At 52.7% G+C, this 17265-nt stretch overlaps 2 protein-coding genes across 5 annotated transcripts in view; both read right to left on the bottom strand.

The window, feature by feature from the left end:
• MTA1 (metastasis associated 1) overlaps positions 1–3157 on the bottom strand; it is a 77265-nt gene extending 74108 nt beyond the window's left edge. For both annotated transcript variants that reach the window (XM_027713286.2, XM_027713289.2), the window contains exon 1: positions 2985–3157. In XM_027713286.2, coding sequence (XP_027569087.1) covers positions 2985–3012 — 28 coding nt within the window. In that variant the 5' untranslated portion in view covers positions 3013–3157. The remainder of the gene's footprint in view (positions 1–2984) is intronic.
• A 3438-nt stretch (positions 3158–6595) lies between these two features.
• The window catches only part of PACS2 (phosphofurin acidic cluster sorting protein 2), a 50572-nt gene continuing 39902 nt past the window's right edge, over positions 6596–17265 (bottom strand). For all 3 annotated transcript variants that reach the window (XM_039389772.1, XM_039389774.1, XM_039389773.1), the window contains 3 exons: positions 15116–15342; positions 12852–12965; positions 6596–11909 (listed from right to left, as the gene is read on the bottom strand). In XM_039389772.1, coding sequence (XP_039245706.1) covers positions 11791–11909; positions 12852–12965; positions 15116–15342 — 460 coding nt within the window. In that variant the 3' untranslated portion in view covers positions 6596–11790. The remainder of the gene's footprint in view (positions 11910–12851; positions 12966–15115; positions 15343–17265) is intronic.

Below are 17265 nucleotides of genomic sequence, written 5' to 3'. Positions count from 1 at the left end.
GGCAGGCAATTCCAGGATTTCCTTCTGGCCAACGAGTAAGATCCCATATCTCATTTTGGAATGTGACACCCTGGCATCTTCCCTACACGTTTAAAAGTTTTGCATCCCCTGTGAGCTGTGCTAGCTTGTGACAGTCCCCTTTGTATTGGAAACCAACTCTCTCCCCATCAGAAATGTATCAGTAGAAACTTGACAGGAACCAGGGGAACCATTTGCTCTCTCCAAACAATTTGATGCCACCAGTCAATTTACCCACAGAGCCTGACATTCAAGGGGCAGCTCCTAAGCCCCCAGCATGCTCACTGTACTCAACACAGAGAAGACTTGCATGTCACCCTCAGCTCCCACAGTACAGGCTCCTCAGCTCGTCTACCCAGGAACTACTGCATGTCAAGAGAGCAAGACACTTCCTCTCCTCTGGAAGACCCTTCAACTATACATTTAAAATCGGATGTATAAGAGATGTGCAACCCATCCACTGGCTTCTGAATACAAAAATTCAGTGTTTCATGACCAGGCCAAAAGCAACAACCAGCCTTTCTCAGTCAACACTCATTTCTAGGAGTGGTATTGATCTCTAGTGAGGAAGCTGCTTTTGGCAGCTGTTGGGCCTGGAGTTCATGTGGCACGATAAGGTAGTCACAAGAGTAATAACAGATTATCTGCTGAGTGTTTGTCTTCCAGTGGGAAGTGTATGAAATGACTATGCACAAATCCCATTCAGGATTTAATCCTGCCCTGGAGTTCACACACAACTTCGGTGCACAAAGCCATTAGTGGGAGATACCAGCACCAGAGGTCAGAAACAATTCGATAATACACACCCCTGGGCTCAGGCTGAACAGAGTGCTCACACAGAAACAGCTGCATCCATCCATATGTTGATCTTGGTAATACATCAAATCAAGACTTCATCCATATGAGCCATAATGGAGCACTGTAACCTTGGCTGTCAGCCACCTGCCTTGTCCTCTGCCCAGAAAGACTACAGAGCAAATCCTGGACACCGTTTCCAAGCACAGGAAGGACAATAAGGTAACTGAGACTAGCCAAAACGGGTATACCAAAGGCGAACCGCAGCTGACCAACGTGACTCCCCCATCTAGGACAAGGAGACTGGCTCTGTGGCTGAGGGGAGAGCAGGGGGTGTTGGACACCTTGACTTCGTGTCAAAGGCTATGCTAAGTCTCCCACAGCATCCTTTGAACCAAAATGCTTGGGTAACTGGACAATAAAGGTGGGAGGAAACCTGCAACGTGGCTCAAAGGATAATGATCAGCAGTTACAACCTTCACCTGGCTGCCCATTACTAATGGCAGCCCTCAAGGATCAGCCAACCCTGCTTAAAAGCAGGAATAGGATGAGGGATAAGGAGAAAAGGGACAACAGCTGAACAACAGAAAATCCAACCAGGCACATGGAAACAAATATTTGCTATAAGCATGGTCAAACACTGACACAGCCCAAAGCTAGGGTGGCATCACCACCCTTACAGAGAGCCTGGGATGGACCCAGCCCCAAGCACTCTGCTCTAACAGGACATTTTTTAGCATGAGGTTGGCCTAGAGATCTCCAGAGGGTGCCTTCCCACCTCCTGTGGGATGCACAGTACAGATTTAGCCATACAAAATGCTAAGAGATGACATTCCCCACAAAACTTGGCCATTAAAAGACAAACAATAATTTCCAGGAAACAACTCCCTTTGCAAGTCACACCAGGGTGAATTTTCACAACTCATCTTGCCCACTATCCTTCTGCTCTCAGCATGTCCACCCCAACACAACACTACATGCACACTATCAGCTTGGAGCAACCCAAGACGCAAAGCTGGGACAGCCAAGAGTCATCCCTTATCCCTCTACAAAACCAGGCACAACCAAAAAAATAGTATGAACGTGACAAAAGAAGTAGCATTTTTCAGAGCACAAAGTAAGGCTAGGCCAGAACAGCAGAAAGATCAGAAAGTAGTTGTTGATGGAGCACAGCCAGACAGGATGGCTTGGCCACCTTTGCTATATTTTTTGTCTTGTTTACTTTACTCCAGTTTTGCAGAACTCCACAAGAAACAAGGCATTTAGAAAAGGAGAGAACTCCACGAAAACATCTTCCCGTACATCCTGTAGTCCTGGGGAGAAGGAAGCTCCACGGACCAGCTTTTAGGAAGGAAAATGGCCGAGCACAAATTCATGCCAGACCACCCTCAGTTTATATTCCATAAAATGCAGTCCCAAACCCCATCGCCTCTCCTTTCTCTTCACGTGAGCCAAAACAAAGGACAATCAGACAGGAGCGCAACCCTGAATAGAAGACTAATGGGAAAGCATACAACAGAACAGCGAGAGTGGAAGGGGAGGCCAAGATCTGCAGGACGTGCCTCACGCCAGCCCCCCGGTCTATCAGCAGCCTGTGCCCATCTTTGTGCTCCTTATCTCAGCAACTCCTCCTGGCTCCCCACTCCGACAACCTCCCATGACGCTCATCCGAGCAGCCACTGCTCCCCGGGCCCCATCCCGGTGCCCGGCCCCAGGGCTGCCCCGCTCCAGCCCGCTCCCCCACCTCCCCCTGCCCCAGTCCTGGACCTGCCCAAACCTCCCGAGCCCCCACCAGCCCGCATCTCACATGCCCCATCTCCCCGCACCCCCGAGCCCCTTACGGCCCCATGATGCTGTTGCCCCTCACCTCGGCCATCCCGCTGCGCCCCCCGCCCCGGATCGCCCCGCTCCGGGCCCCGCAGCCCCTCACCCCGTTTAACCCCACGCCGGGCCTCTCCTCCCCGCAGCCCCCCAGGCCCTTGCCCCGCTCCCGCCCCCGGAGCCCCCCCGGGCTCCCCCGCGGGCTGCCCCGGGCCCCCCCCGGTGCCGCCGCCCCGCCCCGGGCCTGCCCCGCCGGGCCCCGAGCGCCGCTCGCCCGCACGCGGGAGGCAGCGGGAGGCAGCGCGGGGCAGCGCGGGGCGGGCGGGCGGCGGCGCCGGGACCGCTCTTACCTCCGACCCGGTACATGTTGGCGGCCATGCCCGCGACCGGGCCGAGTGCGGGGCGCGGGCCGCTCCCGCCGCCTCCAGGTGCCGGATCCGCTGGAAAATGGAGGCTGGAGCGGGCGGCGGGGGAGGGGAGCGGGGGAATTAAAGGGGCCGCGCCGGCGGACGGGGAGGGAGCGAGGCGGAGGGCGGGGCGGCGGCCCGGCGGCCCGGCGGCCCGGCGGAGGGGGCCCGGCGGCGGCGGCAGCGGCAGGGAGGGAGGGAGGAAGGGAGGGGAAGGAGCCGAAGCCGCCCGCCCGCGGCGTGAGAGGGCGGCGCTCCGGCTGCGCGAGGGGAGGGACGGGACGGGACGGGACGGGACGGGAGGGAGCGGGGCTGGGGGCAGCACGGCCTCCTCACACACACGGGAGGAGGGAGAGAGGGAGAGACTGCGTGTACATCCACAGACACGAGGTCAGACTGCCTGTGTGCACACGCAGATCGCCGGTCCTCGCACATGCACAGAGGCTGCCTGCACACACACACACACACACAGACTGCCTGTCCTCATACACACGCACATACACGGCCTCTCCTCACACACACAGAGCCTCCTCACGTGCACATACCACCTGTGCTCACGTACAGTCACACGCACACACACACCTGGCCACCCCTCGGTCACACACACACCCCTGTCTTCACACAGTTCTCCTCACCCAGCTCTCCAGTCCCCACACATGCTCAGCCATCCTCGCACACCATCCCTGTTCCGGCATGGACAGCCCTCCTCATACACACACAACAGCCTGTCCTCAAGTACAGCCCGACACACACACACACACACACACACACGCACTCTCAAACACCACTTGTGCTCACATCTGTCTGTACACACAGCTCTCCTCACACATGCATCTGCCTGCACTTGCACACAGCCTTCCTCATAGCACCCTACCTGTATACACAGCCCTACACACACTCCACCTGTTCTCACACACACGTCTGCCTGTACTCACAGCCCTTCTCATGTGTCACCTGTATTCACACACAAGTCTCCATGTACAGGCACCACCTGTGCTTGCAGATGCTGCCTGTCCATACACACACAGAGTGTTCCTCACACACCCCCATCCCGTCCCCACCGTGGGCAGGAACAACAGGTCACTCCACAGACACAGCCCTCCTCAAGCACACCCACAGCCTGCTCACACTGTGTGAGATGCCCCTCACACTTGCACCTACATGTTCTCCCTGTACGTCCCTCCAGCCCTACATATACAGGAGTCCCATGCCCTACATACACCTCCTGCTCACGTGCCCCACTCCTCCACTGCCTCACTTGGATCCCCACAATGGTGACAGGCTGCCTGGACTGTTCCCTCTGCACTTGTGTCACCCACTGCCACGCTGGGGCTTTCCCCCCTCTTCGGGTGTCAACCTTAGAAGTGAAGTATAGCTGATGGCTTTAGCTTTCCCTTGCCCACTGACCTGGGGAGGTCACCGGTCCTGTGTGCACCAGGGCTGCACCACACAGGTACACCTCTTCCTCACTTGTGCACAGCTCCTGTCCAAGTGTTGAGTTCATTTTCCCCTGCTGGTTTACCTTTAAACCAGAACAAGGTGTCAGCCCAGGACCCCTCCACAAAATCAGACAGGTCAGAATGGCCAAAAAATATCTGTCATGAAACTTTTTGCTGAAGCCCTTTATGAGGGCTGGGCACAGCCTCTACCTGCACTCTCAACCCTGGTTCTCCTAAGTCCTGAAACAGCTATGCAAGACCACCTAAACATTGACATCTGCCAAAATACATATTTTTTTTGGAAAGAACAGGGCTTTTGTTAAAATTTGCTTTGCGTGTTAGGGAAAATAAACCCCTACAACACCAAATCTGACAGTCCTCAGATCCCAGTAGGGCACAGGGCTCTGCTTACATGTTTCCAACGTGTGCAAGGAGCACGGCTGAGTGAGGAGAACACTTCTGGGGGTGAAAGTTGGTCAGCCAAAAAAGGTCAGTGCACCAGGGAGCACCACTGTGATATTTCCTCCTTTCTGAGCCAGCCAGGGAAGCGTGTGCCGGCACAGGCACCGAGCACACCGCAGGACACGAGGGAGGGCTGGCTCTCTCCAGGCTGCTTCAGCAACCATTAAGCAGAGCAAAAAATAATCCAGTAGGATACAGGAAAATTATCCAGAATAAATATTTACAAATCGCATCACAGGGCACTCGGAAGTTGCACATGAAGAAGCGGAGGGTCACGTGGTGTTGACTGCTTTTTCCAGATGCTAAAGTGTGCTTTAAACGACAGCAGCAAAAACGTGTCGGAACTTCCCTGCTGTTCCTCTTCCAGGTTAAGCAACAGCTGGACCAGCCAGGGTCCAACCAGGGCATTTGACTTGGTGTGTTCCCCACTGATGTGGGGCTGGTCCTCTGCTTCCCCCAGCAGCACATGAGCCTTCCCATCACCTCAGTCCCCTCCACTTGCACCCTCCTTCCCATACTGAGATGGGCTCCTCCATGGACTCTAAAAAGTGAAGCTCAGGATGTGCCTCTTTCACACAGCTGTGCCCTCAGTGCAAGTTTATAGCTAAACCTGTGCAAAAAGTACACAGCCAAAACGGCCTTCACACGCTTGTCTACACAAGCTGCCCCACAGTGCTTCCCCCATCTCACCAGCAGCCAGGCTCTCTCTGGCTTTTGGTGCTGTTTCTGCACTCAGGAGTCCTGAATTTGCCCTCTCCTGAGCTACCCACCTTCCTTCTGCCTGGAATGAGCCAATGCCTGCTCCGTACCACCTGGGTGAGAGTTGTGTCCCCTTCTACAGCAAAGGGCTCGGGTCATAAATGTGCCTGCACTTGGCCAGGCCACACGGAGGGGCTAGAACATCCACTGAGACCCGAGTGCTTTGAGAGCAGCCTGGCCCACTGCAAGGGGCTCCCTTCACCACAGCTCCTTGCTCCATCAGCAGCCACTCCTCCACCCCTCACCCTCGGTCAGGGGATCACGGGGATGCAGGCTGCTCCAGCTTGGCATCCTCCCCGCTGCCTTCAACATGCTGTATACTAGAGACCAAGGCCATGGCCCATTACCCAAAATTTCTTCACCTCCCTGCCTCAAAACAGATGCTTAGCTCTTCTCACCTTCTGACTCCCCAGCACCAAGCCTAGGTGTTTGAATCCCATACATCCCAGTTCCTCTCTCACGGTGCTCCCAGGAGCGCACACAAGCTACCACAGCCTCAATCTTCTCCCACTGAGATGCCCCCCTCTTCATACCCAAACACCACCATGTCCATCCAACACAGCCCCCAGACCAGAAACTGGCACCAGCCTGGTCCCTTCTTGCTGCGAGGAGGTGAGGACTGGAGAGGGCTGTCAGATCCAGGAGAGCTGCAGGGAAAGGAGGCAGCAGGGACAGTGGAGAGGGCAACAGGGCTGCAAAAACTACAGGAGAGCTCAGTGCTGGGCAGGACGTGCCAAGCCACCAGCTCTGCCCTGGAAGTGCTGCCAGGCAGCTGGATAAATAACACAAGAGATCCCCCCACCCCAGAAAGTCATGCTGCTGTTTCCTGCTGAAGACAACTGCCCCAGTCATGCCAGAGCAGCCCCTGCTGAGAGACGACTCAGGGGACGGGTGTGTGCTTTCATGTCCAGTTTTATTAGTGTTGCATTAGTACCATAAAATAGTTGACGAGGTCGAGCACATTGCAGTTTGTTCCAAAAAAGGCTATTTACATTTAATCTGTCTTCATAAAAAACAACCCTAGAACCCAAACAATACAACAATGAAACAGATGGACAACTCGAGAATCTACAAAGTGATGATGTCCTGGTCTGGACAAGCCTGGCGGCACGCAGCCCAGGAACTGTGCTCACAGGGCGCTTCCCCACAGCCACCACGTATGTGCAACCAGGCAGGCAACACGCCCTGGCAGCTCTCTGGCCAAGGAGCAAAGCAGCAGCTTCCTGGATGTGGCCCCAAACTGGTGCTCTTCCTTAAGGAAGTCAGTGACCTGCTGCTTTGCAAGTGGCACGTCCCCTTTCACCCCAGGCTGTCCCAAAGCACCCAAGTGATCCTGCAGGAGCCGGCCCTGCCAGGAACATCTCCCATGACAACACTGCTGAAGAGGCTCCAGGTGATGCTGCTGCTCATTTCTGGCCTTCTCCTGCCAGGTAAGCCCACAGGAAGTGCCACACGAAACACTACCACGCAGGCATCCACTGAGATCGAGCCCTCCCCGAAGGGGACAGAGGCATTGCATCCTACCTTGCTTCAAGAAAGCTCCAGGACCCCCAGTCCACTACTACCGCATGGCAGGACTGTCCTAACCCCAGCCTTTCCGATCCCTCAGCACACCAAGAAGCAGGAGAAGGCCATCGCCTCTGCTGTCTTTTGACAGGATTTTCTTCTTAAACTTGGAAATGCCAGGTGCAATGCCCTCTGCCCTGGCTCTCCTGTGCTGTCTCCAGCACACGCTGCTGGTGAGAAACACAACAGGGCCTGTGCTGCAATCGCAGGTTAAGCACAGGGCATTGTAGTTCTTGGCTGAGTTTGATGATGGAAAGCAAACAGGCACATCTCCTCAGCCCCAGAAACCTCCCAGCCACCTACCTATGCCCTCTCTGCAGGATAAAGCCACAAGCTTTATCTTCTGTTCTAATTAAAGCAGCAAAACACAGCCAAAGAGACCATGGCTCTCCCCAAACTCATGTGTAATTAAGGAGGACTCTGCAGTTACCACTGCAATGTAAATGGTAACAATTGAACTGGATGGGAACTGCAGCACTGAGCTAAAACAGCCGCCCAAGATGTCCATGACATCGCCAGCACCGCAGGAGAGCCAGCCCTGCTTGAGCGCTGGCAGGGCTGAAGCCCAGCCTTTGTCTCCAGGAAACTTAAGCCAGAAAACCAGGAAGCACTCAAGGTGCAACACAATGCCACAAAACCCTTCCATCTTTCATCTCCTTGCCAGCGCTGTTAAAGTAGGTCAGCGTCACGCAGCTCGGCGCGGCAGCGAGCCCGCTCCCGAGAGCTCACCTCCGAGCGAGGCGGGGGCCTTCTCCAACTGCAGCTGGAAAAGAAACCGGCTGCTTTGAGAAGTCACAGCCAGAGGAGCTGGAGAGACAGGCTCCACAGGGAGCAGGGGCAAGCTCTGGGACATAAAGGAACAGGGACACCAGGGGACAGACATTGCCTTCAAGAGCACCTCCCTTCTGGAGATCCGCTCAGATGCTGCCCACCCCAGCCCCTGCCTTCACTGTCAGACTGCACAGCTCAAAAGCAAGCCCGAACTGGGAGACAACCCCACTGCCTTTCTTCATTTGAGATGTACCTTCCCCGCCCAAACTCTAGAGAGCCAAAGGCAGAGTAGTGCTGTCTCGGCTCTGAGCCATCCTTCTGCACTCACTGACTTGCAATCACCCAACCCCACAGGATGCCACAGCTCTACAGGCACAGGCCCACTGCTGCCCCAGCAGCTTTCCGTGGTCCTGGAGCAGGGATCCCTCTGGCTAGTGGGGCTTATTCCTGGCAGGGTCCCCCCAGAAACTGTGGGGGAAGGTGGGAGGGTGGGAGACCTGAGGTCAGTCACTCATTCACCTCTTATTCATCAGGTGCAAAGCCCCTTTCCAAAAAGGTCTGAGCCACATACATGCTGTGACACTCATTTTCCTTAGAGACAGAAATCTGTTTCTCTTCCAGTCAGGGACAGAAACAGCCACACAAAGTGGCTCCACGTGATACAAGAGAAACAAGAGAGGCACAACAGCCTGATCTGAGCTGCGCCACCAAATCTGCACGGCCAGCCCTTGCCCTCAAGGGCCAGGAAACACCACATTCACACCCTGGGCACACAGCTGCCCTTGGGCAAGCCCAGCCTGCTACTGCTGGACTCCCTCCAGGATGACAAGGTTGAGACTTCAGGATGTTTTCTTGCATGGAAGAGCACTTCAGAGCAACAACAGCATTCCACAGGGGAGAAACCCTGCAGAGACACAAGCCCTCAGGTGTACGGAAAGTTTCCCACTGAATTTGCTTGTATATAGTTAGAACAAAACACAAACCAACATGAAATCCAACGAGCAGAAGTGTTTCTCTCACACATACACACACACACACAGAGAGTACAGCAGGGCAACACACATTTGATAGGCAGGACCCTGGAAATCCTGTCCTAGCTACCAGTTTTTTTCTTTACAGTAGATTGAAATACAAAGAGGAGCACAGTGATGGTTCTCCCCTCACCCCCCAGTAAACAAAGTTATTGCAGTCAGTCCACCCCAGCTCTGCAGCAGTAACACACTCCAGCACTGAGAGCTGCCCGGGCTGCGTGCGGCTCCTGATGCTGGAACCCAGCACGATTGTTCTTGTCACACCAGCATGAGACTCGAGGAAGAAATCACAAACTGACTAATTTCCTTTACAGAGCTTTTTCTGATGCAGCAGCCTCAATAAAGATAAAGAAGTGATGTGCTTATATGCCATCTTCCATGCTGCCACTGCTAGACAATGCTATACAGTCCCAGAGCACCAGCTCAGGTCAACCAAACACACGTGAACTGAGGGACCTGACAGCAGCCCAACTACAGCCAAACTTCTGCCACAGCCAAGAGCCAGCAGGCAGACCTGCCTGCAGCACAGAGTATTGCAGCTAGACAATCTGTCCTACCCAGCAGCCTGTCACTGGGCAGGGGACCGTATCCTCCTCCCCTGCATGGTTTGAAGGGAATACCCAGCCCCTGGCCAAGTAGGTTGCACTTGTGCTGGGAAAGGGTTTTGTGAGCTCTGCCAGGCACTAGATCCAGCTCTCACTTCTTAACTCCTCACTCCCTGTCAGCAGAAGGCCCAGCAGAGCACACCACCACTGCCCTGCCCAAAAGAACCCGTGTGGGCCCTGTGCAGAGCTATGCAGCACAAAAGTGGGTGCCCCAAGCCTTTAAAAACCCAAAGGTAAGGAATCAGATTGAAAAAAAAAAAAAGGTTCAAAAGCATCACTGCCCTCAGAAAGTGCCTTCTGGAAATGTTCCCAGTGCCTGGCTTGTCCACAGGGGTGGGACCTAAAAGCACCCATCAGAAATTTTAGTCTCTTACCCTGAAATGCCAGAGATGTCTGTTCTTCCCCATAGCAAGGACACTCTCCTCTCCAAATCCCAGCTGCCACCTGCTCCCAGGCAAGCTTTGGGAAGCCTGGAGTGCAAAAGGCCCAATCTGCAGCACCTTTGTCCCGCTGTCTCCTTGTAAGAGCATCCCTGGCAGCAACAAGGCATACAAACTGAACACAAGTGCAGCCAGAGCCAAGCCAACAGAGATACCCTAGAATTTCAGTCCTCCATCTCACAGGACATCTTGCTGACCAAAGTGGACAGAAAACCTGTCTGGCTTCATTCTCACTCACATTCCAATGACAGCTTCCATTCTGCACCCTGGAGCTGAAACCTCTCACAAAGCCTCAACCCACGGGCAATGCCATGCCAGAGGAAAAGCATATTCTGCTGGGGAAAGGATGTGATCTAGAGAGAAACACTTGTGGGGAGGAATACTCAGGAAGCAGAAGTTAAGGACAATGTCCACCTCCAGAGCAGCCCACGGGAGGCTGCCTGCCCTGAGCACCCTTCATTTCTGTTACATTCCTTCAGTTCCCATGAGGAGAGATCCTGAGTGGTTCGAGGACAAGGGCCCTGAAGCCAGGCAGGCTCCAGGGAGCAGTGTGGTCAGGGCAGGATGCAGGCAGCAGACAGAGCATCCCACACTACCTCATGTGTGCAGTTTGACAGATGGACAGGAAGGCAGCTGGACACGCAGAGCGCCTGGCTGGCTCCCAGTCCAGCCAATCCAGTGATATATCACTCCACAGGCAACGGCTCATCTTCCTGGGTTTGTTGTTTTTTTGGTTTTGGCAAATTAATTTTTTCCTGTTATTTTTTATTTTATTTTATTTTTTTTAGAAAGCATTAAAAAAAATCTGCAGCTGTTAAAAAAAATCCTTTCCCTTTAGAGGCTGGACGAGGTTTTATTGACAGGTAAATAATTGGTGTGAGTATGTAAATAGCAGCGACCCCACTGACACGGTGTCCCTCTGCAGCACAGCCAGCTGTGGGGACATGGTGACTGGCTTGGTTTGGTCATTGTCACAGACCTGGGACACTGGAGTTTCCTTCCTCTTAGTGTTTCCCTAATTACTCTTCCTGCCTAACCCTCCTCAGGCATCACTTCAGCACAAACACCTGCCTGTCCCCATGGCAGGCTCCATGCTCCAAAGGGGATCCCCTCTCCAGACCTCTCTAGCTATGTAAGTGGTTTGTTTTCCAAACTGGACCGTTGAACTCCCTCCAGACTCGCTGATCTCCCGTCCTTTGGCAGCAGGAAGACAGACTGGCCACCCTTTTCTCCTAGAAGTATAGAGGGAGGGGGCCAAATGTACAGTAACACACATGATCTTCTGCAAAATCCGTTTGAGCTGATGCACGGCTCCCCCAGCCCACTCACACCAATGAGGTCTCAGGTTAATAAGCAGTGCAGTTATTCAGCTATCTGCTTGTAAGTGGTAGGTGTTCTCGGGCAGGTTGCCTGCTCCTGCCAACTCCCCCACGACTTCACGTTGTCAGCACATCTATATTTAAGACTGGGTTTTTTTGCCTTTGTTTAAAGGGGTTTCCTTCCCTTGTAGTAAACTTAAGAGTTAATAGAAAAAAGTAATTCAAAAGTAATCCAAGCACATCTGTAATTAATTCTGCAGGAGAGGGCAGAGCGACGCGAGTCAGAGTTGGCACGCAGTTCCTGGCTCCTGGTGTGCAGTCCCTGGGACAGGCAGAAGGTCCCTCCGCCGAGCACAGCTAGAAGTTAGATTTGGAGTGTCCAAATATGCAGATGGGAAAGTGCTTGACATGGGAGGACCACTGTGCTGCCAGCTGAAAGAACTTGACATCGTTCCACTCCACCCCATCAATCAGGACTGCAGGGGAGGGCAAAAAGAGAGGAAAAGTTAGAAAATAGGGAGGGGAAATGGCTTTGCTGGAAATCTCCCTGCAGTCGGCAGAGGGAGGCCTGGCCACGCACTGCTCTGCCCGACTACCCCACCCAGCTGCACACGTGGGGGAAGAAAGGCTCGGGATTAGACCAGGTTTAGGGAGAACAGCTCAGACTGTTGTTCCAGAATTGCTCACCGACACCAGAGCTCCCCAGGCTGCTGATTTCAGTGTCATCTGATCCGATTGCTCAGATTTCCTAAACACACTTCATTTTCTTTTTTGGGCAAATGCACTCTTACAGAGCTGCACATCGGTCTCTCCTCACTGGCACTCTAACCAGGAGACCCATGTCTCTTAGAGAGGTGACATGTTCTGTGAGTACCTCTCATGCTCACCAGCCTCAGACTGGGCCAGGATTAAGGAGGTGACCCAGGCAGGTCCCTCTGTTGGAGATTCTCAACTGAACAGACTACAGGGATATTTTTGATCCTGAATGTTCAGTTCCAGTGACAGCCACTTCAGATCTGCCTGTCAGATGAATATATGGCTCCTGCTGTGGCGTGTCTGTGTGCCAGCAACCTGCCCATAGGAGCAGCCACACTCTCACCAGTTGCCACCAACCAACACTTGTACCAGTTGTGCAAGAGAAACAGTGAATGTAAGGGAGGAGAATGGAGCCTGGTCCAGCCCTTGTCCTCATTCAGAGCATTGATTCAGAGAAGTTCATAGGTAAGGGAGGATTTTCCCACATCCCAGACCTATTGAAGCATTCCCCCACGCTGGATACATCTAAGCCTGTTCCCCAGAAACACCCCCATCATGCTGGCACCAGGGCACATGGCAGAACACCAAGTCAGCCCTCTGCCTGGAGGACAATCATCTGAGCCTCATCCCAGAGCCTAACGGGATGCAAGCCATGCACTTACCACGCAGCATGTTCTGCTGATGTTTTGCTGTGCAAATCAACCTGCTGATTCCTTCAATACACTGGCTCTTTGACTCAACCTCCTTGTCTTTTGTTTTCTTGGGCAAAAACATCACTGGAAGAAAAACAAACCAGTACACAGTAAATCTGTGCCACTCACAGGAGCTGCACTGACACTTATTTGAGTTTTTGTATTTAAACATGCATGTCTGAAAATTCTAAGATCCTCTCTTCTTGGCAGGAGTCTGTCAGTGCTTAGCACTATCACCTATATGCACATGAGCATCTTAGCCCCAAGTGTCTCTTTGTGAAGCATTTCCAGCTCATAACCCAGGCCCCAAAGGGCACCTTCAGGGTAACTCCTGCTCCTGAGACACCATGCAGGGAAAACATCTGCATCTGCAGTGGCAGGTCTGCTGCACTGACAGCACCCCAACTGGGCTGGGCTGCACAGACACCTGGGGAGCAGGAGGGGCTACAAACTGGGGGCAGCTGGTGGAGAGGGAAGGCAGAAGGGAAGTTAAAAAAGGGTCCAGTTCCCTAAGAGCTGTCCAAATGCATGAGCAAAGATGTACAAACCAGCTCCACAAACGCTGGTGATGTTAAACACCTCTGCTGTAGGCTAGGCCAGCCCCAGGGAAGAACATTTGGAGTGTCTCAGGATTGCTTCTCCCATCAGCATGACACTTAAAGGGTGTCATCACAGGTGGCAGCTCTGGTACCAGCAGCGCCACAGCTGTGTTGGCCCAGGACTGACCTAGCTACACAGTTATGCAAGAAAGCTCTGTCAGCCTCCTCTCAGAGCCCCCAAAACCCCTGCTTCCATCAAGAGTGACTCCCAGGCCCACAGGCAGGAAGATGTGAAGGACAGCTACTGGCAGCTGAATGTAAGTGCAGAACTGCCTTGCTGCTTCCTTGAAAATACTTCGCTGCAGAACTGTTCTCAGTTTCAAAAATGTTTCACATTACCAAGGCCAGGAGCAAATACAGAATTACTGACAACATTTAAAATGCCTTTTTTGTTAGTTTGTTTTGAGAAAATAAGCTTAAAGCCATGAGTTTAAGAAGAAGAAAAAAAAAGAAAAAAGATAACATGAGGCTTTGAACTGAGAGCATTTCTCTTCTACTTCCTTTTGACCAACAAAGTACTCTGTACAAAAGCATAAGAGTCATAGAATCCTTTAGGTTGGAAAAGACCTCTGAGATCATCAAATCCAACTGCTGACCTAACACTGCCAAGTGGACCACTAAAACATGTCCCCAGGTGCCACATCTACACATCTTTTAAATACCTCCAAGCATGCAGGGATGGCAACTCCACCACTGCCCTGGGCAGACTCTTTCAGTGCTTGACAATCCTTCTGGTGAAGAAAATTTTCCTAATATCCAATCTAAAACTCCCCTGGCAGAACCCAAGGCCATTTCCTCTTGTCCTGTCCCTCATTACCTAGGAGAAGAGATTGACCCCCACCTTCCTTTCAGGCAGTGGTAGAGAGTGATAAAGTCTCCCTGAGCCTCTTTTTCTCCAGGCTAAACACCCCCAGCTCCCTCAGCCACTCCCACATGACTTTGCTCCAGGTTCTAGATCACTGGTTCTAGAGTGAGACTGTGTGCAGGGGAAGAGTGGGAGGTCCTAGACTCCAGTTCAGGGTGTTCTCCTGTTTTGTCATCTCACAGGGATCCATGGTACTTGCTGGGGCATAGTCTCCCCCTCCCCTTTTTTTCCCCCCTTACGTGCCTTTTTTATTCTCTGTGGCTCTTTTGAGCTGAAGGCTCACAGGATGGGGATATCATCCCAGTAAGCATAGCTCTCCCAAGTTTCCAGCACTCTGTCCCCACCTTTGTTCTTCTGAGCTACACCATCTTAGCTGTTCAACCGTAAGAGTGAACAAATCCCCTTTTTACAGCACAAAGAGGAACCACCCTTTCAAACTCTATCACCTTATGTAGTCACTTCTCATCTACAGATTAGGATTTTGAGGATAAAAACATGACTGAGGTGCTGTAATGCAGGACAGGGAGGGCAGCAGGACAGGGAGGGCAGCAGGACAGGGAGGGCAGCAGGACAGGGAGGGCAGCAGGACAGGGAGGGCAGCAGGACAGGGAGGGCAGCAGGACAGGGAGGGCAGCAGGACAGGGAGGGCAGCAGGACAGGGAGGGCAGCAGGACAGGGAGGGCAGCAGGACAGGGAGGGCAGCAGGACAGGGAGGGCAGCACTGCATTCTTGGCCTCAGGCAGCAGCAAATGTGTCCACCTTCACCTTACCTTTTTTGTTCTTTTCTTTTGTCACGACAGTCATGGACATGGTTGGAGTGGTGGCAATCTCCCCGCTGGCAGGTAACCTGCTGACCTGGAGGGACCGGAAAGTGCATTTCAGTGTGTTTTTGGTAGTGGAGGGGTCCTTCTTCTCCGGGTCTCTCTTTCTATCCACGGGTGGAGCTGCAATCCAGTAATCCACCTGCAGGCCCATCAACTCAGCACCGAGGCCCTGGCTGGAAAACAAGACAAGAAGGTAATTTCTGCACAGCTCTCAGCAGTTCCCCCCATCTGTGCTTTTTTCAGAGTGGCTGGCATTCCTGATCAAAGGATAAACACATGGCTCTTTGGGGAATCAGGCAGCAACGTTTCAGAGCAAGACCCAGCAATTACAAAAGCCCAAGAACTCATCCCTGAGAGATGCAACCTGCATCACACAGCACAGGGGCATCAGCTTGGCAGCACAGAACTGCACTGAGCCAAGACAACCTGACCTGTTGCACAGCCATAGGGATGAGCAGTGGGAAAGCTTTCTTCCACAATGTGGAATTCAGTGACCCACCCATTAAAGGCAACCCTTGAGGCATCCCAGATCACTTCGTCTTTTGAGTGGGGAAAAGAGGCTGCAAGCACTTGTCGCTGCCTCCTGAGCACTGATGAGTGACTCTGTCCAGGTGCAGCATTGCCAAAATCAACCCTGAACTGGGGTGAGCAAAGACCTGGTGGGTCCCTGAACTCAGTTCCTCCAGTACTCAGTTCCCAGTCTCCCTGACTTGCTTCCATCTCCTATGTTCTTGAGCTCTTCCTGCCACCAGCTGCTTCCTTTCTGGCTCAGAATCAAACAGCATCTCTGCTCTCCCCAGGTCCCTGTTATGGAGTTGGCATGTGATAACTGCCTCCCCCCAAGCCCTGCCACTTGCTAGGGAATTCCACTGATGGAAAAATGCTCTGCCAGTCCTGTGATGCTTGCTAAACAATGGTAGATTTCAGGACATGATCTGCTGTTGAAAACTCCCGCGCGTTGTGTGGTAACAGTTGTGCATCACCAAAACACACTGCCAGCCTTTCTTGAGCCAGAAAGGGGAAGATGAGCAACCTGGGAAATTCCAGCCCTTGCCTGCCCCTGCCTCTTGCCAGCTAACCCCAAGGGAGCAGACCTATGGCTGACAGCCTATACTTCTTCCTATACAATGACAATCAGTGTTGAATAATATGCAAGTACTAGACAAAAAGCTAAATTTATCTACCAGTCCATGTCCCGTTTGAGAGATGGGAATTGTTAAGGAAGATAAATCTGATCTTGAATGAAATATGCATCCCTCTGCACCACCTGTCTAATAAGAAACTCTCAAGGTTAAACAAGGACATCCCATCATTAGAGTCCTCTCAGCACTTCCTTTTGTTTGCCATTTATTCAGCTGAGAGACTGCAAAGCTGAGTTCATCTTTGATCACCAAAACCAGGTTTTGGATTCTCAGGGCAATATTCAGAAGTGAGATTCTTTAAGGATGAGGCTTTGGAGATGCTGTTTTGAGTTTAAAGACTCCTTTGCATCACATTTCTCAACTCAGTTGTAAAGACAAAGCATCCTAGTGTTCACTATGCCCTGGAAGGATTTTATGTTCCATTCCCTGTTAAACATGTGGCTTAATCTTTCAGTCTGGGTCACCCTCCACCCCCTGTGTTGTCACTTACAGGTCAGGGGAGATGGAACAATGTTGAACCTAAACCTCCTCATTTCTTGATGATTTTACCCTACAGTATGGAACCAAAAAGTACCAGACTCCTAGAGCCTGGGTGTCAACTTCAGATACATCACATCCATGGCTCACAACTTGAACATCTTACACTCCTGTGTGTATTGGTTCCCAAAGCACTTCCACCTTTGGAAAGTCCATACAAAGCTCACACAGGAGAAGTCAGGTCTGCTCCCCAGAGCCTGCACAGCCCCCAGCTGCTGCTGGGACCAGCCTGGGGCACACAGGGCTCCCCTGCCACCAAAGCACAGGGAGCCAACAGGAGGCACCCAGGGAACTGGACCTCCTGGCACATGTGAACAGCCACTAACACCTTCCAGTGCTGAGCACCTGCTAAACTAGGCCTTCCACATTTACATTTCCTCTTGTTAAAAGGGAACTCTTAAGGCAGCTGAAGAAGTC

This window comes from Pipra filicauda, unplaced genomic scaffold (assembly GCF_003945595.2).
Source record: "Pipra filicauda isolate LSUMZ 115617 unplaced genomic scaffold, ASM394559v2 scaffold76_size2844353_pilon, whole genome shotgun sequence".
Taxonomy (NCBI): domain Eukaryota; kingdom Metazoa; phylum Chordata; class Aves; order Passeriformes; family Pipridae; genus Pipra; species Pipra filicauda.
The sequence above is the reverse complement of the archived record's forward strand: the minus strand, read 5'-3'. Positions and strand labels throughout refer to the sequence as shown.